Genomic DNA, 22,483 nt, shown 5'->3' on the forward strand with positions numbered 1-22,483 from the left:
TTTTATCAGGAGCGCTGACTTCACCGAGCTACAATTCCCAGTGCCCTCAACAATTTGATTGATTGAATTAAAAACATTGTTTCATCCAGTGATCTCAGGGGTACCAGGCACAATATCCTTCAGCCCCCAAATGCCTGGGTTATTTCTACATTTCCTTGGATCTCCCATGACTGTTAAAAGTGTTTTAATAGTGCTTTAAATGTTCTATGGGGATGTGGCCGTTAATAGTACTAGACCATCCACCAGTGCCCAGGATCTACAATAGTAATTAAAAGTTGATCCCGAACAGCGAAAAAGGTCCCCTGCCATTTTAATTAAAAGATTCCTGTTTTTAGGTTCTGCTTCTGCAATTGCTTCCAGCTTGGCAGTGAGGGTTCTCCGTGAGGAACCCCTTTAGCAGGTCGTCAAACAGCCCTGAGCTTGCAAGCCTCTGGAGGGAGGTCTCCTCACTGTTAGAATTCCTGCTCCGTGATTGCAGTCATGGGATTGTTGTCTATCACAGGACGGTATATGTTTTGACTCCAGGAGACAGGATATTTTTGTGTTCCTGTGTTCCGTGAAGTGGGACTATTGTCATTTGTTCTTTTTCTCTTTGCCGTCCGATGCTGCTAGAGAGAGAGGGAGCCATGTCGCAGTGCTCCGTGTGTGTTTAGATGTAAATAAAGTAGATTAGCCAAAATGCTAGGGACGCAGGTGGCGCTGTGGGTTAAACCACAGAGCCTAGGGCTTGCCGATCAGAAGGTCGGCGGTTCGAATCCCCACGACGGGGTGAGCTCCCGTTGCTCTGTCCCTGCTCCTGCCAACCTAGCAGTTCGAAAGCACGTCAAAGTGCAAGTAGATAAATAGGTACCACTCCGGCGGGAAGGTAAACGGCGTTTCCGTGCGCTGCTCTGGTTTGCCAGAAGCGGCTTAGTCCTGCTGGCCACATGACCCGGAAGCTGTACGCCGGCTCCCTCGGCCAATAAAGCGAGATGAGTGCCGCAACTTCAGAGTCGTCCGCGACTGGACTTAATGGTCAGGGGTCCCTTTCCCTAGCCAAAATGCTGAGTTGCTAAGGTCTGTCATGCAAGAACTGCGCAAACTCTGCGGATCCCTAAGTGTGCCAGTGTCGGTTGGCATCGATTGCTGTGATGTTCGGGCTGAAAAAAGCTTATGAAGCTCCCAAACGATCAACCAGGAGGGAAGGAACATGCCAGTCGGGCATGTGTCTCTGCCAGGGGTCCTACTCGAGTGTAGGCCGAACTCCTGACTCTCAGTGTGAGCTACTTTGGGGGGGCCTTTGACTCACGGCAGAAGGTGCTGTTCCTCCAGGAGATGTTATCCACGCCTTGGCTCTTGCAGGCCTCCACGTAGGACTGGATGTTGTCGCAGAGCACGGAGGCCATGCCCTGGTACTCGCACATGTCGTACAGGCAGTTCTGGAAGAAGGGCTGGGGGTCGATGGTGGCGTGGCAGGGCTGGTACTTGGGCCCCAGGATGTCACGGCACTGGCCGCGAAGGCGTTCCATCTCCTGGGCCGAGCAGGGGGGCTCCAGGTCCTCGCGGTCGTCTGGCTGGCAGCTGGGGGCAGAAGGAGGGAGTGAGGGTGTTGTTTGTTCATTTTACATCGAACAGAACCGTAGGGTTGGAAGGGACCCCCAAGGGCCATCTAGACCAACCCCCCCAGCAATGCAGGAATGACAACTAAAGAATTTGAACCCCACCTATTCTCCCCCAAGGAGCTTAGGGGTTCTCATCCATTTTATTCTCACAACGACCCTGCAAGGTGGGTAAGGCTGAGGGTGACTGGCTCCCAAGGTCCTCCAGGGAGCTTCGTAGTGGCCATGGGGAGATTCGAACCCTGCTCCCTCCCAGGCCCTAGTTTGTCCCTCTGACCGATGGGATGGGGAAAGAACTAGTCTGGGAAGAACTTAACTTGCCCATCATTAATCACACAACATTTATGATAATGTAGGGGAAAGCTTTCTGCCAAAGAATCACAGGGTTGTTGGCAGGGACCCCCGGCGGTCATCTAGTCCAACCCCCTGAAATGGAGGAATCGCAGCTAAAAAATCCCTTGCAGATGGCCACCCAACCTCTACTTAAAGCAGAGAACCACCACCTTCCAAGGAAGTCTGAAAGTTCTTCCTAATGTCTAGTCAAAATCGCATTTCTTGTAACTTTTAAGCCATCCTGGAGCAGGAAAAAACAAGCTTGATCCATCTTCCGTGTGACGTCCCTTCAGATTTTTGGAGATGGCTCACCTATCCCCTCTCAGCCTACCGTTCTCTAGGCTAAAGATACCCACCTCCCTCCACCGATCTTTATCAGGCCCTCGATCACCTTGGTCGCCTTTGTGGCAGCCATTTTGTTTTTTGTCACCGCCACAGCGGCCATTTTCCGACTGCCGCCCGCGGCAACCTCCTCAAAACCCTCGCTGTGACACGGGCCCTCAAAGGGGGCCCAAGGGAGTTAATAATAATAATAATAAATTTTATTTATACCCCGCCCATAGCTGTCAACCGTCCCTTATTTGGCGGGACAGCCCCTTATCCCAGCGCCATGTCCCGCTGCTGTCCCTTATTGATGATGTCCCTTAAATTTCCCGGGTTTCAAAGGAAGCAGCTCCTCTCCTTCCCTCCCTGCTGGCCAGGGAGGAGGGAGGCTCCAACTGGATTGCTTGGCTGCTTTGCTCACCCAATAAGGAGTCTGAGAACGACTGGGGGGTGGAGCTTGCATGCCTTGTGCCAATCAAATCGGCCGCGTTGCCTGGGGACTCGCCTTTGCTCAGCGCTTCCCAGCGGAGAGGGGACGGTGGTTTTCCTTGCTGCATCCCCTTTGCCGGGTTGCTGCGCTGTGGGAACCACCGCTTGAGGCTTCGTTTGTCTGCTGGCTGGGCTTTCTGAGGGGCTCAGAAGTCGAACATGCCTATGCTCGTAAAATCCCTTATTTTGGCTGCTGATCCCTTATTTTTGAGGCTGCTGGTCCCTTATTTTCAAATCTGTAAGTTGGCAGCTATGACCCTCCCCTCCCCGGCCAGAGTGCTCTAGGCTGCGCCATCGCACGCCCCTGCCTCCTCACCCTGGGTCAGCGTCTCCCGGTGCCTTCCAGCTGTTTCCAAACTGACTGGCATTGGTGGCCAAGTGTCCGTTGGGCATCAGGAGGTCGTCTCCGCTCTGGTTGTTGAAGCTGCCGCACATCCCACACACCTGGAGACAAGAAGGGGGAAGTTATGGTTTTTGTGCAGGACGCATTAAATCAGCAGGGAGAGGGAAAACCAACAGGGAGGCTCTTGGGGCGCAGGTGGGATCCAGAAACCATTTAGACTTGGAGACAAAAGCAGGCCCTCCAAGTGTCCCTGTTTCCCATGGATTTCTGATAGCTTTAAGGAGCAGGTTTTCACTGTGGTCTAAACCACAGAGCCTAGGGCCTGCCGATAGGAAGGTTGGTGGTTCGAATCCCCGTACTGACGGGGTGAGCTCCCGTTGCTCGGTCCCTGCTCCTGCCCACCTAGCAGTTCGAAAGCACGTCAAAGTGCAAATAGATAAATAGGTACCGCTCCAGCGGGAAGGTAAACGGCATTTCCGTGCGCTGCTCTGGTTTGCCAGAAGCAGCTTAGTCATGCTGGCCACATGACCTGGAAAAACTGTCTGCGGACGAACGCCGGCTCCCTCGGCCAGTAAACCGAGATTAGCGCCGCAACCCCAGAGTCGTTTGCGACTGCACTTAAAAGAAAAAAGGTAAAGGATCCCTGACAGTTAACTTTATTGGGGGGGAAATGGTAAGTTGAAGGAAAAAGTGCTTGGGAAATGACTGGAAATGTGTAAAGTGCAGAGGAAAATTTGCGTAGGTGCTCAGGATGATAAACAAAGCAAAACTGGTCAAAAAAGATGGCGAGGGGGTTTCAGAGGGGAAGGTGTATGTGGCAGAGGGTCAAAAGGCTGGGTGATGAGCTACATATGGAGGGAAAACTTAAAACACATTGCAGGATTCCCAAAAAATAGGCCAGAGGCAATTGTACTTCATCCAGCAGAGCTTTACTGCTACTGAAGGCTAATGAGCATAAAGGTCACAAATCCAATACATTCAGGATTGGCACTGTCCATAAAAAATCCAGTTGCAGCAAACTTCAAACTTACAACTTATAAGAAGACTAAAACTTAGCACTATATACAGAATAGGACACCACACCAGAAGGGAAAGAGACAGAAAGAGAAAGTGAAACCCAGGCTCCTTCTGGCCTGACTATTATAGTCAGCGTGACCATGACAGACAGATAATAGAAGCTGTACTCAGCTTCTCGGAAGGTATATAACCCAAACAAGAACCTTCTTTCACACAGAGAAGAAACCTTCCAGAACCCTCCTGAATTAAGCAGAACAGGATGGATCTCTACACATCAGATCAATACTTTTTGGACGAAGAAATGCAAACTGAGACTGGGGATGCAGGTAAGAACACAAGAACAGGATGCAGGATCAGGCCAACGGCCCCTCTAGTCCAGCAGCCTCTTCTCACAGTGGCCAACCAGATGCCCATTGTGGGAAACCCGCAAGCAGGAGACGAGCGCAAGAGCAACTCTCCCTTCCTGGGGCTTCCAGCAACTGGCCTTCGGAAGCAGAGCGCAGCCATCGCGGCTGAGTCACAAATTACCTTGTCAAAGTAAGTCCCAGGCAGCTGGATCTCCAGGTGATGGTTTCCGTCAAACTTGACCACCAGCCCGAAATCGGTCTCCAGGACCACGTAGATCCCGCTGGTGGTGATGGAGACGCCAGGAATGCGGCCTTCCACGGGGGTCCGGACACGTTGGCCATCAATCTGTGGTGAGACGAGAGATCGAGGTGGAACAAGGCTGTCTTCATTCATTCATTCATTCATTCCTGTACATCTATATCCTATCTCCCCACCACCCAAGAATTTGTTTAATCCTCTTTTAAAGCACCTTTTAAAGCAGGGACGCAGGTGGCACTGTGATCTAAACCACAGAGCCTAGGACTTGCTGATCAGAAGGTCAGCAGTTCGAATCCCTACGACAGGGTGAGCTCCCGTTGCTCGGTCCCTGCTCCTGCCAGCCTAGCAGTTCAAAAGCACGTCAAAGTGCAAGTAGATCAATAGGTACCACTCCGGCGGGAAGGTAAACGGCGTTTCCATGCGCTGCTCTGGTTCGCCAGAAGTGGCTTAGTCCTGCTGGCCACATGACCCGGAAGCTGGACGCCGGCTCCCTCGGCCAGTAAAGCGAGATGAGCACCGCAACCGCAGAGTCGGCCACGACTGGACCTAATGGTCAGGGGTCCCTTTACCCTTTACCTTTATATCCTGTCTCCCCACCACCCAAGAATTTGTTTAAGTTTGCGGTCATCACTGCCCCCTGTGGCAGGGAGTTCCATAGTTTAGCTACGCCCTGCGTGAAGAATGACTTTCTTTTTTACCTGTCCTGAACCTTCCGACGTTCGACGTCCTCCACAGGAGCCCTCCCCGCCCCCCATAAAAAGAAGACAACTTTGCAGACACCCCCCACCCCGCAAACGACCTCTGCTTCTGCCCTCCTACATTCGGGCAAGATCCCTTACCAGCACCCGCCGACTTTTCTGCAGGGTGACCGTGGCTCCGGCCACCTCCACGGTCACGAGGCGGAGGTAGGAAGCTTCGGGCTGGCCCCGCTCCTCGTTCTTGGCGGTGATGTTGAAGGCCGGGAGGCGTGGGTCGGCGTGGCACAGCGTCACCAAGGTGTAGGTGCAGGTGCCCATGAAGGAGACCATGGTGCCATCGAAAGTGTAGTAGTGGGGGTCTCCGGCCACGTGGCAGGCAGCCACTCCTGGAGGACAAAGGGAGGGGGGGTCAGGGACACAAGGCATCAGCCCCCTTCTCTTATTACGTTTATCTGTATTATTTAGAGCATTGTTTCCCAACCTTGGGCCTCCAGCTGGTTTTGGACTACAACTCCCATGATCCCTAGCTAGCAAGATCAGTGGTCAGGGATGATGGGAATTGTAGTCTGAAAACAGCTAGAGACCAAAGGTTAGGAAACACTGATTTAGAGTATGCATGTCTGATGAAGCCCAGCAGGGCAAAACAAGGTACAGTGGTGCCTCGCAAGACAAAATTAATCCGTTCCGCGAGTCTCTTCGTCTTGCAGTTTTTCCGTCTTGCGAAGCACGGCTATTAGCGGCTTAGCGGCTATTAACGGCTTAGCGGCTTTAAGAAAAAGGAAACAAACTCGCAAGAACTCGCAAGACGTTTCGTCTTGCGAAGCAAGCCCATAGGGAAATTCATCTTGCGGAACGACTCAAAAAACGGAAAACCCTTTCGTCTAGCGAGTTTTTCGTCTTGCGAGGCATTCGTCTTGCGGGGCACCACTGTATTATTCCAGGAATCCTTGTCTTAAGTTCTTTTGTCTGATACCTGAACAGAACAACTATATTTTGCAAAGGCATATGTGGAACATTACAAAGAACAAGTTCATTTTCTGCAAGTACCGCTTCTTAAAGTTGTCGCGTCTGACACTAATAAGCTAACGCCAATAAGCTTCATATTGATGCTTTTGGATTACGGTGCTGGAGGAGACTAAATGACTAAACAACAACAAAAATAGAGGACATCTTATACACGGAGGTGTCAATTGGCGTGTTGGCACTTTGCAATAAATAAGTGGGTTTTGGGTTGCAGTTTGGGCGCTCAGTCTCTAAAAGGTTCGCCACCACTGATCTAGGGGGATCCAGTTCCCTTCCCAACACCAGGGATCCAGTTGTGCCCTCTGAACATGAGAGTTCAAAGCCAGACTTTCTATGAAGCTGGCCAGCCTGGCTGATTCTTGGTGAGTGTTGTTGTTTAGTCGTTTAGTTGTGTCTGACTCTTCATGACCCCAAGTTTTACTTGGTGAGTAAACTTGATATAAGCTAAGATTGGTTCCATTTTAGAGCCACAGTGTTCAGGTTTGTTTTGCATTCTGTTTTGACCTTCTGCCTGCTTTCCTCCTACCGTTTATTCCTTCATTTCACCGCTGAAGCGCATGTGGTTGCCAACTCCAGGGTTTCGGAATCCCCACCTGCCCGGGCGCTTGGCATTTGGGCTACCGGGAGTTTGGGATTGGCGTTGCAAGCGGCCAGAGCGCTCTTCTGAGGTCTGGGAGAGACTCAGGGAGAGCATGGGCTGGCTCTACACTCCGAGTAAACCCCAGAGGTGCAGGTTAGACCGAGGAGTGCTGGAGCGCTGGCTCAGACCCCCTGGACCAGAGCACGCCAGGCCCTCCTGTCTTCCACTGCCTCCCGCAGATTGGTCAAACTCATGTTTGTAGCTTCTATGACACTGTCCCACCATCTCGTCCTCTGTCGTCCCCTTCTCCTTGTGCCCTCCATCTTTCCCAGCATCAGGGTCTTTTCCAGGGAGTCTTCTCTTCTCATGAGGTGGCCAAAGTCTTGGAGCCTCAGCTTCAGGATCTGTCCTTCCAGTGAGCACTCAGGGCTGATTTCCTTCAGAATGGAGAGGTTTGCCCCCCTTACACTCCTTTAATCTGCAGGTGTGCAATACTCTGGTTGGGGGACAAGATGCTTTTGCTGCAGGGATCTGTTGTCCAGAGGACGCAGCTGGCTCTGGTGTGGGGGTCATGTGGGATTGCTATGAGGAATTATGAAAAATGCAGCAAGCCATTGTGTCCGCGATGAAAGCATTGCTTTGACTGGGTTTGAGTCATTGACGATAATTTCTGATCAAATCCCACAAGCCTCTGCATTTCTGCCCTGTTTTTTCTACTGTCCATTTCTCTACGCCTGACAGGCACGTATAAGCATTCTGAAACACAGACCAGTTGCTTCACCAGGCACCCTGGGCCATAAAGATAGGAGGTAGCTTTGACGTAGCTTTTGTTAATCTTTAGGTAGATACTATCTGATCCCCACCTATCTGATCTGATCCTATCTGATCACCGAAGAATTGATGCTTTTGAATTCTGGTGCTGGAGGAGACTCTTGAGAGTCCCATGGACTGCAAGAAGATCAAAGTGATCCATTCTGAAGGAAATCAGTCCTGAGTGCTCCCTGGAAGGACAGATCCTGAAGCTGAGGCTCCAAGACTTTGGCCACCTCATGAGAAGAGAAGACTCCCTGGAAAAGACCCTGATGTTGGGAAAGATGGAGGGCGCAAGGAGAAGGGGACGACGGAGGACGAGATGGTGGGACAGTGTTCTCGAAGCTACCAGCATGAGTTTGACCAAACTGCGGGAGGCAGTGGAAGACAGGAGGGCCTGGCGTGCTCTGGTCCAGGGGGCCACGAAGAGGCGGACACGACTAAACAACTAAACAACAACAACAGATACTATCTTTCCTTGCCTGTCCTTCCTTTCCTGTTCCCTGCCTGTTTATGACCTCCAGGGTTTGCTGAATGCATTCCTCCTTGATCCCTGTTTTATTTAGCCTGAACATGTATGCATGCTCCAAGTAGACTTTGTAGTTAAAATAATTTCTCTGATCTAACTTTGTCCCACGTGGTAGGTTTTTTTGGAAATGCTCAGAGGAAATCCGATTGGTTCTCACGAACACTGTGTAAAAAGTTCTTTTGTGAATAAAACGACCTGGGCCAAGGGGTGGAGAGGATTATTATTGGCACTTCCTCCCAGAGTCTTGCTGGCCAAGCCTTATGTGTATTTTATTAATCAGGGTCCAATCCTTCCTTTGCCTTCGGAACGCAATGCTCTGGGAAGGAGGCCAGGAGAGAAAAGGGGGTCTTACCGGTGTCCTGGCAACCCAGGAGCCCCTCCACGGGCTGACACTCCTGAACGGGGCTGCAGCTCCACTCTTCGCAGGTGATGTTGTTGAGAGGCGCACAGGTACAGCGCTGGGTGCAGTTGCTGTTCCCCATCCAGCTCTCACCAACCTGAGGAGCAGGGAGGGGGGAGGGTCAGTGGGGAAAGGACCCAGGTGTCCTGCTGTGAACCCCACCCACCGCCCTTCCCCACCTTGAGGAGCACCCAAGAATCTTCACTTCCAGGACCCTAGAGCAGGTTACACGAAGGATCCCCTGGAACAGGTGGATCACTGCTCGTGGTTCTGCACCCTACAGGGTGGTGACCCAAAAATGGGTATTTTGGGGAGAAGGGATGCTTGTCTGCCTTGCTTATGCCACTCGCTAAAGCACCATGAGATGAAGGAAGCCAGGAAGAACAGGCCTCTCTTTTCACAAAACCCAGGAATATTGGGTCATTTGCAGGAGGCAAACCCCTCTGTCCTCCTCCTCCTCGCCAGAAGGTACTGTCCGCTTGGGTCCCCCCACTTCTCACCGGATGGTATTGGCCGCCGGGGTCTGTGCAGCCACACTGGCCCAGGGGGACACACTGGTCTCCGCTGAGGACGAAGCCCTTGTTGCAGATGCAGCCCTCCACGCAGGGCAGGTTGCAGCTGTTCCGGGAGGGCGGCTCCGTGCAGGTGGCCGGGCAGGCTGGGCCACAAGATGTGTAGTTGCTGCCAGGAGGGCAGTTCAGGGCTGGAGGAAGAAGGAAGGAAGGAAGGAAGGAAGGAAGGAAGGAAGGAAGGAAGGAAAGAAAGAAAGAAAGAAAGAAAGAAAGAAAGAAAGAAAGAAAGATTGAATAAAGCAATGATGATGATGATGATGATGATAATAATAATAATAATAATAATAATAATAATAATAATAATACTGGGAGCCAATGCAGATCTCTCAGAACCAGTGTTACGTGGTCCCAGTCACCAGTCTGGCTGCCACATTCTGGATTAATTGCAGTTTCCGGGTCACCTTCAAAGGTAGCCCCACGTAGAGCGCGTTGCAGTAGTCCAAGCGGGAGATAACCAGAGCATGCACCACTCTGGCCAGACAGTCTGCGGGCAGGTGGGGTCTCATCCTGCGTACCAGATGGAGCTGGGAGACAGCTGCCCTGGACACAGAATTAACCTGTGCCTCCATGGACAGCTGTGAGTCCAAAATGACTCCCAGGCTGCACACCTGGTCCTTCAGGGGCACAGTTACCACATTCAGGACCAGGGAGTCCCCCACACTAGCCCGCCCCCTGTCCCCCAAAAACAGTACTTCTGTCTTGTCAGGATTCAACCTCAATCTGTTAGCCGCCATCCATCCTCCAACAGGATCCTCCTTTGAGAAATACATCCCTGGACTTGTTTTGCAGGAGACTTTGTGGATATTTAAGTTATAATTAGAAAAATCTTAATAATTATTCATCAAGGAAACAGCTTATAAGAAGTACATAAGGAGGCCAGATACAGGATAAAGGAAGTCTTTTATTTGGTTGTTTGTATTGTTGTATGTTATCCTTATTGTATGTTATGTTCACGTTTAATGAGGGTAGATTTCTGTATGGGGGGTGGGGGGTTTATGTTATGTTGTAAATAAAATTTCCAATAAAAATTTATTAAGTAATAAAAAAAGAGAACAAGAGTTCATTTATTTATTTTGCAACTCCAGCATATTTTATTGCTTCCTGTTCCCCACTAACTCCAGCCACGTCGAACAGGAAGCAATAGAGCAGTTCGAACCTACAAACAAGAAGCTTTTTATCAAAGGCACAGTAGCCCTTGAAGTCTTTCAATGATGCTTTGCTGATCTGAGCAAAGTCCGAACCGGCACTTGGGCGATATGGCCAAAAACAAATAAATAAAAGCTACGAATAAGGTCCCAAGGAGCAGCGGGGACACACGTAAGGTTTATCCAGAAGATACCACCGGGGCCACCATTTAGAAAACGGTAGCATGGCGGGCTCTGTGCTGCCTTTGTGATTTGCTGTCATTTTAGCTCATTGTATAAGAATGTGAGAAGAGCGTGCAGGATCACACCAAAGAGGGCCCATTTGGTCCAGTTCTCACAGTGGCCAACCAGACGCCCATTAGTCTGGCAGCCACAGTCCGGCAGCCAAAAACTCTGCCTTCTCCGGGCCTGGGAACCCGATCACAGCGACTGGGCCCCATAACCAGATGTGCACACAGCCCCTTCGCGTACGCAGAGCCCCAAGGAGAAACCTGCAAGCAGGAATCTGGGCTCTCCCCTGTAGTGATCAGGTGGGATTGCTATGAGGGATTATGAAATATGGAGCAAGCCATTGTGTCCGCGATGAAAGCATGGCGTTGACTGGGTTTGATTCATTGACAATAATTTCTGATCAAATTCCACAAGCCTCTGCACCTCTGCCATTTGCTATTTCTCTGCCTGACAGGCACGTATAAACATTCTGAAACACAGACTGGTTGCTTCACCAGGCATCCTGAACCATAAAGATAGGAGGTAACTTTGATGTAGTTTAATCTTTAGGTAGATCTTAAGGGCCAGGAAGAGAGTTCACAAGGAGATGGTAAATACTATTTCCTTGCCATCCTTCCTTCCTTTCCTGCCTGTTTATGACCTCCGGGGTTTTGCTGAATGCATTCCTCTAGTCCTGTTTTATTTACCCCTGAATGTATGCATGCTCAAATGAGCTCTTTGTAGTTTTAACTTTAACTTTGTCCCACGTGGTGTGTTTTTTTTAAATGCTCAGAGGAAATCTGATTGGTTCTCACGAACACTGTGTAAAAAGTTCTTTTGTGAATAAAACGACCTGGGCCAAGGGGTGGACAGGATTATTATGATTGGCACCTCCTCCCGGAGTCTTGCTGGTCAAGCCTCGTGTGTATTCTATTAGTCAGAGTCCAGTCCTTCCTTGCTTTTGGAACAAAACACACCCCTTCGTTTTGGGATTCAGAAATATGGCTGGTTACAACTGAGGAGGGAAGTCGAGCCATTGCGGCCAGCAGCCACTGTTCGCCCTCTCCTCCTCCGTGAATAGGTCCATTCCTCCTTTAAAGCCATCCGAGTTGGTGGCCATGCCTGCCTCCTGTGGCAGGGAGTTCCACAGTTCAACTATGAATGATCTGCTTTCCTGAACCTGCTTGCAGGCAACCTATGGGTGGTCATGGCTTGACTACTGTAATTCGCTCTACGCGGAGCTGCCCTTGAAGCTGTCCCAGAAACTCCAGCGGGTGCAGAATGCTGCAGCGAGGCTCCTCACGGGGTCTCAGCCATGGGAGCATATTCACCCACTGCTTTTCCAGCTGCATTGGCTCCCAGTGGAGTACAGGGTCAGGTTCAAGGTGCTGGTTTTGACTTCTAAAGCCCTTCACGGCGTAGGACCCTCGTACCTACGGGACCGTCTCTCCTGGTATGCCCCACGGAGAGCCTCAAGGTCCATATATAGCAACACCCTAGAGGTCCCAGGCCCTGAGGAAGTCAGATTAACCTCAACCAGAGCCAGGGCCTTTTCAGTACTGGCCCCGGCTTGGTGGAACGCTCTGCCTCATGAGACCAGGGCCCTGCGGGATCTGATTTCTTTCCGCAGGGCCTGTAAGACAGAGTTGTTCCGCCTGGCCTTTGGCTTGGAATCAGTTTGATTCCCTCCCCCTCTTTCTTTTTCCTTTCTCCTCCTATGAAGAGATTGCTCCCTAATTGTTTTAATGTTGTATCTTCATCTTTTAAATTGCATTTTAATCAACTTGTTTTAATTATTCGTTGTTAGCCGCCCTGAGCCCGGTCTTGGCTGGGGAGGACGGGGTGTAAATTAAAAAATAAATAAATATTATTATTATATGTAAATGAGAGAAATAATTACGGCAGAAGCTGCTGTTCCTCCAGGCTATGGGAATTCCAGCTTGGGCACACCTATCGGCGTAGGACTGCAGGGCGAAGCAGAGAGAGCCTGTGTCCCCATCGGTGCCGCAGAGATCGTACACGCAGTTCTGAAACGCCCCCTCGGGGGGAACCTTGTTGTGGCACGGGGCAAACGGACCTAGAGCGAGGAAGGAGAGTTAATGAGCAAAGATCCCACACTGGGGGGGGCAGGAAGGCTACTGTAAGTTCCCCAAGAGTCTGTGCTTCCCTTGCAGAGAACCCAGGTATCATAGTTGGAAGGGCACTCCAAAGGTCCTCTAGTCCAGCCCCCTGAAATGAGGGAATTACATCTGACAAATCCAACCTCTGCTTGAAACCTTCCAACGAAGGAGAGCCCCACCATCTTTCCAGAGCATCCGTTTTTGCTGCTGAACTTGTGATGGCCTGGGAATCCGATTCAGAGAGTGAACCGGAGGAATCCCAGCCTGCACAGGAGTCCCCGCCTCCAGGGCCGGCTGAGCTGGGGCAGGGGCTTGAATCTGAAGCGCCTGCACCTGTGCCGGATCCTCAGGAGCAGGCACCAGGTGATTCCTCTCTGGCTCCAGAAGTGATCAAGGACCCATTGCCTGCAGGTGCTTCATCCTCAGCCCCATCAGGGGAAGGTGAGGTTGCCTCTGGGTCCGGTAACCCTCCAGCCTCTCTGGAGCTGCAGAGGCTCAGGGCAGAGAGGCAGAGGGAACTAAGTTCTCTGAGGAGGAGCGCTCGCTTCCAGGCCAGGAGAGGCGAGTCACCTGTGGACCGGGACCGCTCCAGGCCTCAGAGGAGATAAAGGCCAGTCAGCCCAGTCCCAGGTTGCGGGAGCAACATCGCTGGTAACCTGTTCCTGCCGGCACCCTGTCCTGCTCTCCTGAGTTCCTGACCACGCCCGGCTCCTCGCTTTGGACCTCGCTTCGCCCCTGACGGACAGCCTCCTTACCCTGGACCTAGGACCGGACTCAGACCATGCCCCCCGGGACCAGCTCAGAACTTCTCTCCCCATCAGAACGTCCTTCCTACAGTTTAGTCAAAATCTCCTTTCCTGCAATTTGAATCCATTAGTTTGGGTCCTAGCCTCTGGAGCAGCAGAAAGCAAGCTTTCTCCATCTTCCGCCTCTCCTGGTATGCCCCGCGGAGGACCTTAAGGTCCACAAATGACAACATTTTGGAGGTCCCAAGTCGCAAGGTGGTTAGGTTGGTCTCAACTAGGGCCAGGGCCTTTTCAGCACTGGCCCCAACGTGGTGGAACACTCTGTCCCAAGAGACTAAGGCCCTGGGGGACTTGAGATCTTTCCGCAGGGCCTGCAAGACAGAGCTGTTCCGCCTGGCCTTTGGTTTGGACTCAGTCTGACCCTTATGTTTCCCTCCCCTTACGGTCTTGATTTATCGGTTACTTTTAAAATCAGGCTGCATTTTAAACTGCATTTTAACCAGTATTTTAAATTGCCCCCCCCCCCGGTTATGTTTTTACTGTAATTTTACTGGTGTTAGCCACCCTGAGCTTGGTACCAAAAATAATAATCATATAATAACATTTTTAAAAATGCATTCGCGGGGGAAACACTTGGAAAAATGTGTACACTGGTCAAAAATGCATGCAAAACATTGTCTGTTAGTTACTCTTGCCAAAAAGGAAAACAGTAAGTTTAATATCCGTAAGAAAAGGAAGAAGTCACACCGAAATGCGGGCAAATTTTCAAGAGGATTAAACAGAAGCTGTTGAGGAGAGACGAAGATTGCAAAACCAAGAAATACAGAGAACAGAAATGGACTTATCTGTCCATCTTTAACAGGCTCCTCTCCAGGGAACCCAAATCTCACCTTGAGGGTCTGTGAGGATCCCACAACTTGTAGGTTTCTTTGCATCGTCCTCGATGTCCTTGTCACACTCTCCTGGGTCTCCTGAGTTGGTGCAGCTGTGAAATGGGCACATCAGAGGAGAGGAGGCTTCCTGGCATTTGCACTGCAGAAGATCTATCTATCCTTACCCTCCCTTGTCAGTCACCTCCCTCACACACCTTGTCTGTGACCCGCTTTCCCCAGCCAGGACCTGGAAATTGAAATGTGGCCCTGGATTTTAGTTCGGACTGTGGCGGACTCACCCTGGGTCCGTGGCGCCCGGGACCTGCCAGCTCTCGCCCAGCTTGTTCACATCGCTTCCGGCTGAGGTGCCGTCGGGCATGAGATTGTCGTCAGAAGGTTGTCCGTTGTAATTCCCTGGGAAAAGAAGAATGCGCAGTGAGGGGCGCAAGGAGAATGGACGAGAAGAGCTCCCTTCGAAGGGAATGTTCACACCATACGTTTAAAACACTATAATTGAGGTTGAATCCTGACAAGACTGAAGTACTGTTTTGGGGGATGGGGGGCGAGTGTGGAGGACTCCCTGGTCCTGAATGGGGCAACTGTGCCCCTGAAGGACCAGGTGCGCAGCCTGGGAGTCATTTTGGACTCACCGCTGTCCATGGAGGCACAGGTCAAATCTGTGTCCAGGGCAGCTGTCTCCCAGCTCCATCTGGTACGCAGGATGAGACCCTCCCTGCCCGCAGACTGTCTGGCCAGAGTGGCGCATGCTCTGATTATCTCCCGCTTGGACTACTGCAATGTGCTCTACATGGGGCTACCTTTGAAGGTGACCCAGAAACTGCAATTAATCCAGAATGCGGCAGCTAGACTGGGGACTTGAAAGACCTACATTGGCTCCCAGTACGTTTCCGAGCACAATTCAAAGTGTTGGTGCTGACCTTGAAAGCCCTAAACGGCCTCAAAGGCCCAGTAGACCTGAAGGAGCGTCTCCACCCCCATCGTTCTGCCCGGACACTGAAGTCCAGCTCCGAGGGCCTTCTGGCAGTTCCCTCCCTGCAAGATGTGAGGTTACAGGGAACCAGGCAGAGGGCCTTCTCGGTGGTGGCGCCCACCCTGTGGAACGCCCTCCCTTCAGATGTGAAGGAAATAAGCAGCTATCCTATCTTTAGAAGACATCTGAAGGCAGCCCTGTTTAGGGAGGTTTTTAATATTTAATGCTGTACTGTTTTTAACACTTTATTGGCAGCTGCCCAGAGTGGCTGGGGAAACTCAGCCAGATGGACGGGGTATTAATAATAATAATAATAATAATAATAATAATAATAATAATAATAATGCCAATCATGGCTTCCCCCAAAGGATTCTGGGAGCTGTGCTTGGTTAGGTGCTACAATTCCCAGAGCGGCTTAGCAATCTGCGAGGGGAAAGCGTGTGTGTGTGTGTGTCCTAATGAGGCTCAGCACCCTCAACAGACTACAGCTCCCAGAATTCCCTGGGGGAAGCCGTGACAGTTTAAAGTGGTATTATCAGGGAAGGAATGGAAAACAAATCTGCTGGCATCTTAATGCTGTTATTTAAAACTAGAGTACAAGGACTGCTTTTGGAACGCTGCACACAGTTCTGGCCGCACAAAGGGGTATTGGAAAAGGTTCAGAAAGGGGCAGCCAAAATGATCCCCACAGAGCAAAAATTCCCAGAGTTTCCTGGTGTTATGTACTGAGTTGCATAGAATCCCGAATGCAGCAGTCTGATTGGCCCTAGAACAATAGGATCCAAAATGCAGCAGTCTGATTGGCCCTAGAACAATAGGATCCAAAATGCAGCAGTCTGATTGGTCCTAGAACAATAGGGTCCAGAATGCAGCAGTCTGATTGGCCCTAGAACAATAGGGTCCAGAATGCAGCAGTCTGATTGGCCCTAGAACAATAGGGTCCAGAATGCAGCAGTCTGATTGGTCCTAGAACAATAGGATCCAGAATGCAGCAGTCTGATTGGCCCTAGAACAATAGGATCCAAAATGCAGCAGTCTGATTGGCCCTAGAATAATAGGGTCCAGAATGCAGCAGTCTGATTGGCCCTAGAACAATAGGGTCCAGAATGCGGCAGTCTGATTGGTCCTAGAACAATAGGATCCAGAATGCAGCAGTCTGATTGGTCCTAGAGCAATAGGTTCCAGAATGCAGCAGTCTGATTGGCCCTAGAACAACAGGATCCAAAATGCAGCAGTCTGATTGGTCCTAGAGCAATAGGTTCCAGAATGCAGCAGTCTGATTGGTCCTAGAACAATAGGATCCAGAATGCAGCAGTCTGATTGGCCCTAGAACAATAGGATCCAGAATGCAGCAGCCTGATTGGCCCTAGAACAATAGGGTCCAGAATGCAGCAGCCTGATTGGCCCTAGAACAATAGGTTGTAGAATGCAGCAGTCTGATTGGTCCTAGAGCAATAGGATCCAGAATGCAGCAGTCTGATTGGTCCTAGAACAATAGGGTCCAGAATGCAGCAGTCTGATTGGTCCTAGAACAATAGGATCCAAAATGCAGCAGTCTGATTGGTCCTAGAGCAATAGGTTCCAGAATGCAGCAGTCTGATTGGCCCTAGAACAATAGGGTCCAGAATGCAGCAGCCTGATTGGCCCTAGAGCAATAGGTTCCAGAATGCAGCAGTCTGATTGGTCCTAGAACAATAGGATCCAAAATGCAGCAGTCTGATTGGTCCTAGAACAATAGGGTCCAGAATGCAGCAGTCTGATTGGCCCTAGAACAACAGGATCCAAAATGCAGCAGTCTGATTGGTCCTAGAGCAATAGGTTCCAGAATGCAGCAGTCTGATTGGTCCTAGAACAATAGGATCCAGAATGCAGCAGTCTGATTGGCCCTAGAACAATAGGATCCAGAATGCAGCAGCCTGATTGGCCCTAGAACAATAGGGTCCAGAATGCAGCAGCCTGATTGGCCCTAGAACAATAGGTTGTAGAATGCAGCAGTCTGATTGGTCCTAGAGCAATAGGATCCAGAATGCAGCAGTCTGATTGGTCCTAGAACAATAGGGTCCAGAATGCAGCAGTCTGATTGGTCCTAGAACAATAGGATCCAAAATGCAGCAGTCTGATTGGTCCTAGAGCAATAGGTTCCAGAATGCAGCAGTCTGATTGGCCCTAGAACAATAGGGTCCAGAATGCAGCAGCCTGATTGGCCCTAGAGCAATAGGTTCCAGAATGCAGCAGTCTGATTGGTCCTAGAACAATAGGATCCAAAATGCAGCAGTCTGATTGGTCCTAGAGCAATAGGGTCCAGAATGCAGCAGTCTGATTGGCCCTAGAACAATAGGATCCAAAATGCAGCAGTCTGATTGGTCCTAGAGCAATAGGTTCCAGAATGCAGCAGTCTGATTGGTCCTAGAACAATAGGGTCCAGAATGCAGCAGTCTGATTGGTCCTAGAGCAATAGGTTCCAGAATGCAGCAGTCTGATTGGTCCTAGAGCAATAGGTTGTAGAATGCAGCAGTCTGATTGGCCCTAGAACAATAGGATCCAGAATGCAGCAGTCTGATTGGTCCTAGAACAATAGGATCCAGAATGCAGCAGTCTGATTGGCCCTAGAACAATAGGATCCAGAATGCAGCAGCCTGATTGGCCCTAGAACAATAGGGTCCAGAATGCAGCAGCCTGATTGGCCCTAGAGCAATAGGGTCCAGAATGCAGCAGTCTGATTGGTCCTAGAGCAATAGGATCCAGAATGCAGCAGTCTGATTGGTCCTAGAACAATAGGGTCCAGAATGCAGCAGCCTGATTGGTCCTAGAGCAATAGGTTCCAGAATGCAGCAGTCTGATTGGTCCTAGAGCAATAGGGTCCAGAATGCAGCAGTCTGTTTGGCCCTAGAACAATAGGGTCCAGAATGCAGCAGCCTGATTGGCCCTAGAACAATAGGATCCAAAATACAGCAGTCTGATTGGTCCTAGAGCAATAGGATCCAGAATGCAGCAGTCTGATTGGTCCTAGAACAATAGGGTCCAGAATGCAGCAGTCTGATTGGTCCTAGAGCAATAGGTTCCAGAATGCAGCAGTCTGATTGGTCCTAGAGCAATAGGTTCCAGAATGCAGCAGTCTGATTGGTCCTAGAACAATAGGATCCAAAATGCAGCAGTCTGATTGGTCCTAGAACAATAGGGTCCAGAATGCAGCAGTCTGATTAGTCCACAGGAGACACCCAATCCAGCTCCAGGTGGAAGTGAATCCACAACCTGATTGGCCTACAGGAGAATCCCGGAACAGTGGACAGCTGTGATTGTGAAACCCCTTTCCTGATTCCACGCCCACCCTGTCCCATTCTGCTCACCACAGAGGCCGCAGAGCTTTCCAAAGTAGGCCTCGGGGACGGAGACTTCTGCGTGGTGGTTCCCATCGAAGCGCACCCAGAGGCCGAAGTCGGTCTGGACCAGGACGAAGGTGCCGCTCAGGCGCACGGACACCCGTCCATCGGCCAGGGACACCGGCAACGCAACACGCTGGCTGTCCACCTGCGTTGGAGAAAGAGAGAGAGAGAGAGAGAGAGAGGCTGAGAGGAGCCATCAAAGTGGCAGTGGCGGCGGACGGTGGTTAGAGTCCGGATATTGCGGGTGGGAAGTGAGAGCTGGACCCTAAAGAAGGCTGATGGCCAAAGAATGGATGCTTTTGAATTCTGGTGCTGGAGGAGACTCTTGAGAGTCCCATGGACTGCAAGAAGATCAAACCTCTCCATTCTGAAGGAAATCAGCCCTGAGTGCTCACTGGAAGGACAGATCCTGAAGCTGAGACTCCAAGACTTTGGCCACCTCCTGAGAAGAGAAGACTCCCTGGAAAAGACCCTGATGTTGGGAAAGATCGGAGGGCACAAGGAGAAGGGGACGACGGAGGAGGACGAGATGGTGGGACAGTGTTCTTGACGCTACCAGCATGAGTCTGACCAAACTGCGGGAGGCAGTGGAAGACAGGAGGACCTGGCGTGTTCTGGTCCAGGGGGTCACGAAGAAGCGGACACGACTAAACGACTCAACAACAACATCATTTCGGGTGGGGAGGGTCATAGCAACGCTTCTCAACCCCAGTTGCTGGAAACCGCAGGAATCGTAGAATTGTGGCATTCGAAGGGGCCACTGGGGTCAACTAGTCCAACCCCCCACCATGCAGGAATCTTTTGCCCAATATGCTGCTCAAACCCAGGACCCGGAGATGAAGAGTCTCGTGCTGAGCCAGCTGAGCTGTCCCAGGGCTGAGGAGGGGAGAGTGGCTCTTGTGTTCTAATATTTATTTATAATATAATTATATTATAATTATTAATAATAATAATTTATTTATACCCTGTCCATCTGGCTGGCCTTTCCCAGCCACTCTGGGCGGCTTCCAACCGAACATTAAAAACATTACAGCGTCAGACATTAAAAACTTCCCTAAACAGGGCCGCCTTCAGTTGTCTTTTAAAAGATAGATAGATAGATAGATAGATAGATGGATGATAGATAGATAAACAACTACCTGACATTTAGAAGACATCTGAAGGCAGCCAGAAGTTTTTAATGTGTGACATTTTAATGTATTTTAAATCTTTGTTGGAAGCTGCCCAGACTGGCTGGGGAAACCCAGGCAGGTGGGTGGGATACAAATAATAAATTATTATTATTATTATTATTATTATTATTATTATTATTATTATTATTACTACTACTACTACTATCATCATCATCATCACTACTACTACTACTACTACTACTACTACTACTACTACAACTACTACAATTTTATTATTTATACCCTGCCCATCTGGCTGGGTTCCCCCAGCCACCCTGGGTGGCTCCCAACAGAGGACTAAAAACAGAATAAAACTTCAAACATTAAAAACATCCCTAAAGAGGGCTGCCTTCAGATGTCTTCTAAAAGTCAAATAGTTGTTCATTTCCTTGACCTCTGAAGGGAGGGCATTCCGCAGGGCGGGCGCCACCACCGAGAAGGCCCTCTGCCTGGTTCCCTGTAACCTAGCTTCTCGCAGGGAGGGAACCGCCAGAAGGCCCTCGGCGCTGGACCTCAGTGTCAGGGCAGAACGATGGGGGTGGAGACGCTCCTTCAGGTATACTGGGCCTTTGAGGCCATTTAGGGCTTTCAAGGTCAGCACCAACACTTTGAATTGTGCTCGGAAACGTATTGAGAGCCAATGTAGGTCTTTCATGACCGGTGTTACAGTGGTACCTCGGGTTACATGCGCTTCAGGTACATACGCTTCAGGTTACAGACTCCGCTAAACGAAAAATACTGCTTCAGGTTAAGAAGTTTGCTTCAGGATGAGAACAGAAATCGGGCTCCAGCGGCGCGGCAGCAGCGGGAGGCCCCATTAGCTAAAGTGGTGCTTCAGGTTAAGAACAGTTTTAGGTTAAGAACGGACCTCTGGAACAAATTAAGTACTCAACCCAAGGTACCACTGTATATGAATCCTGAAACTGGTTGGCCACTGTGGGCTGGATGGGCCCCCTTTGGCCTGATCTCGTGGGCAGTGACATTCCTAACGTGGTGGAGGGGACTCACCGTAACTCTGCGCCCCTTGAGCAGCCCGATCCGCGTCCCATAGACCTCCACGCTGACGGACTTGACGTACGAGACCTGCTTGTTGTTCCCCCTGTGCTCGTTTGTGGCCTCCACCCTGAAGTCGGGCAGCCCCGAGGTGGCATTGCAGGGGGCGGAGAGCAGGTAAGTGCAGGTGCCCATGAAGTCAAAGCGGCGGCCGTCGTAGGTGGCGTAGTGGGGGTCTCCCGAGATGGTGCAGGTCTCCTGATCTGTGGGGCAGGAAAGTTAGGAATCGGGGCCAGTGGGTGAGGGGGTTTCGCCACCCCAATGACACCCACAACGCTCCCCACATGCCAATCACCCGATGTCATCACAGTGAGGCCAGGAGACAGCCTGGAAGGGGTTTCCCTTTGAAATCCATTTGCTTGCAGCTTGCAAGTGGGGCCAGCCCCACCTGGACCTGTTTTGCACCCACATCCCGCAAGACAAAGGGGCAGCGGACCCCTGACCGTTAGGTCCAGTCATTGCCGACTCTGGGGTTGCGGCGCTCATCTCGCTTTATTGGCCGAGGGAGCCGGCGTACAGCTTCCGGGTCATGTGGCCAGCATGACTAAGCCGCTTCTGGCGAACCAGAGCAGCGCACGGAAACGCCGTTTACCTTCCCGCCGGAGTGGTACCTATTTATCTACTTGCACTGGTGTGCTTTTGAACTGCTAGGTGGGCAGGAGCAGGGACCGAGCAACGGGAGCTCACCCCGTCACGGGGATTCGAACCGCCGACCTTCTGATCGGCAAGTCCTAGGCTCTGTGGTTTAACCCGCAGCGCCACCCGCGTCCCAAGTCTACCAATACTTTCCCAATATTCAGTCCCAAAATATGTCAAATCCACTCATTTTTTTGCAAAGGGGTAAAGTAGAGGGTTCACCTCCACAGGCACATACCTCCACATGTGGTGGGAGTGCCCCAAAATCCAACCATTCTGGACAACAACCACACGAGAAATAAGTAAAATAACCAAGCAAATATTAGAAACTTTTGAACTGCTAGGTTGGCAGGAGCAGGGACCGAGCAACGGGAGCTTACCCCGGGATTCGAACTGCCGACCTTCTGATCGGCAAGTCCTAGGCTCTGTGGTTGAACCCACAGCGCCACCCGCATCCCCCACTGTACTTAGCTGGCCAGTGAAGTACCTTCATTTACATGTCCAAAGAGCAGGCTTTGCTGTAACAGAGACAAATGGATAGGCCTTTCGCTGCCTCACCTGGCCATATCGTCCTAAGATGGGCAAATGGATGGGCAACATGGCAAATGGATGCTGTGTGTGTGCCACTTTGGGCTGACACACAGCTGGAAAGACAGAGGGTTTGTCTGGAGACACAGAGAGTTTAGGGCTGCCCTGGGAACCTAACAGGGAGGTTATTGGGGTGTCAAATGCTGTGAGTCGCTCCATCCTATGATCAGGTTGTAAAGGTAAAGGGGACCCCTGACCATTAGGTCCAGTCACAGACGACTCTGGGGTTGCGGTGCTCATCTCGC

The 22,483-nt window shown here is 50.8% G+C and overlaps 1 protein-coding gene across 1 annotated transcript in view; it reads right to left on the reverse strand.

Annotated features, from left to right (window-relative positions):
- The window catches only part of ZAN (zonadhesin), a 68,592-nt gene that overhangs the window by 19,359 nt on the left and 26,750 nt on the right, over positions 1 to 22,483 (reverse strand). Inside the window, exons 14-24 of the mRNA XM_077916778.1 lie at positions 20,970 to 21,217; positions 18,754 to 18,934; positions 14,715 to 14,829; positions 14,434 to 14,528; positions 12,578 to 12,754; positions 9,251 to 9,453; positions 8,703 to 8,847; positions 5,550 to 5,794; positions 4,633 to 4,797; positions 3,061 to 3,188; positions 1,289 to 1,560 (exon numbers count right to left, since the gene is read on the reverse strand). Coding sequence (XP_077772904.1) covers positions 1,289 to 1,560; positions 3,061 to 3,188; positions 4,633 to 4,797; positions 5,550 to 5,794; positions 8,703 to 8,847; positions 9,251 to 9,453; positions 12,578 to 12,754; positions 14,434 to 14,528; positions 14,715 to 14,829; positions 18,754 to 18,934; positions 20,970 to 21,217 — 1,974 coding nt within the window. The remainder of the gene's footprint in view (positions 1 to 1,288; positions 1,561 to 3,060; positions 3,189 to 4,632; positions 4,798 to 5,549; positions 5,795 to 8,702; positions 8,848 to 9,250; positions 9,454 to 12,577; positions 12,755 to 14,433; positions 14,529 to 14,714; positions 14,830 to 18,753; positions 18,935 to 20,969; positions 21,218 to 22,483) is intronic.

Source organism: Podarcis muralis, chromosome 13 (genome assembly GCF_964188315.1).
Source record: "Podarcis muralis chromosome 13, rPodMur119.hap1.1, whole genome shotgun sequence".
Taxonomy (NCBI): Eukaryota; Metazoa; Chordata; class Lepidosauria; order Squamata; family Lacertidae; genus Podarcis; species Podarcis muralis.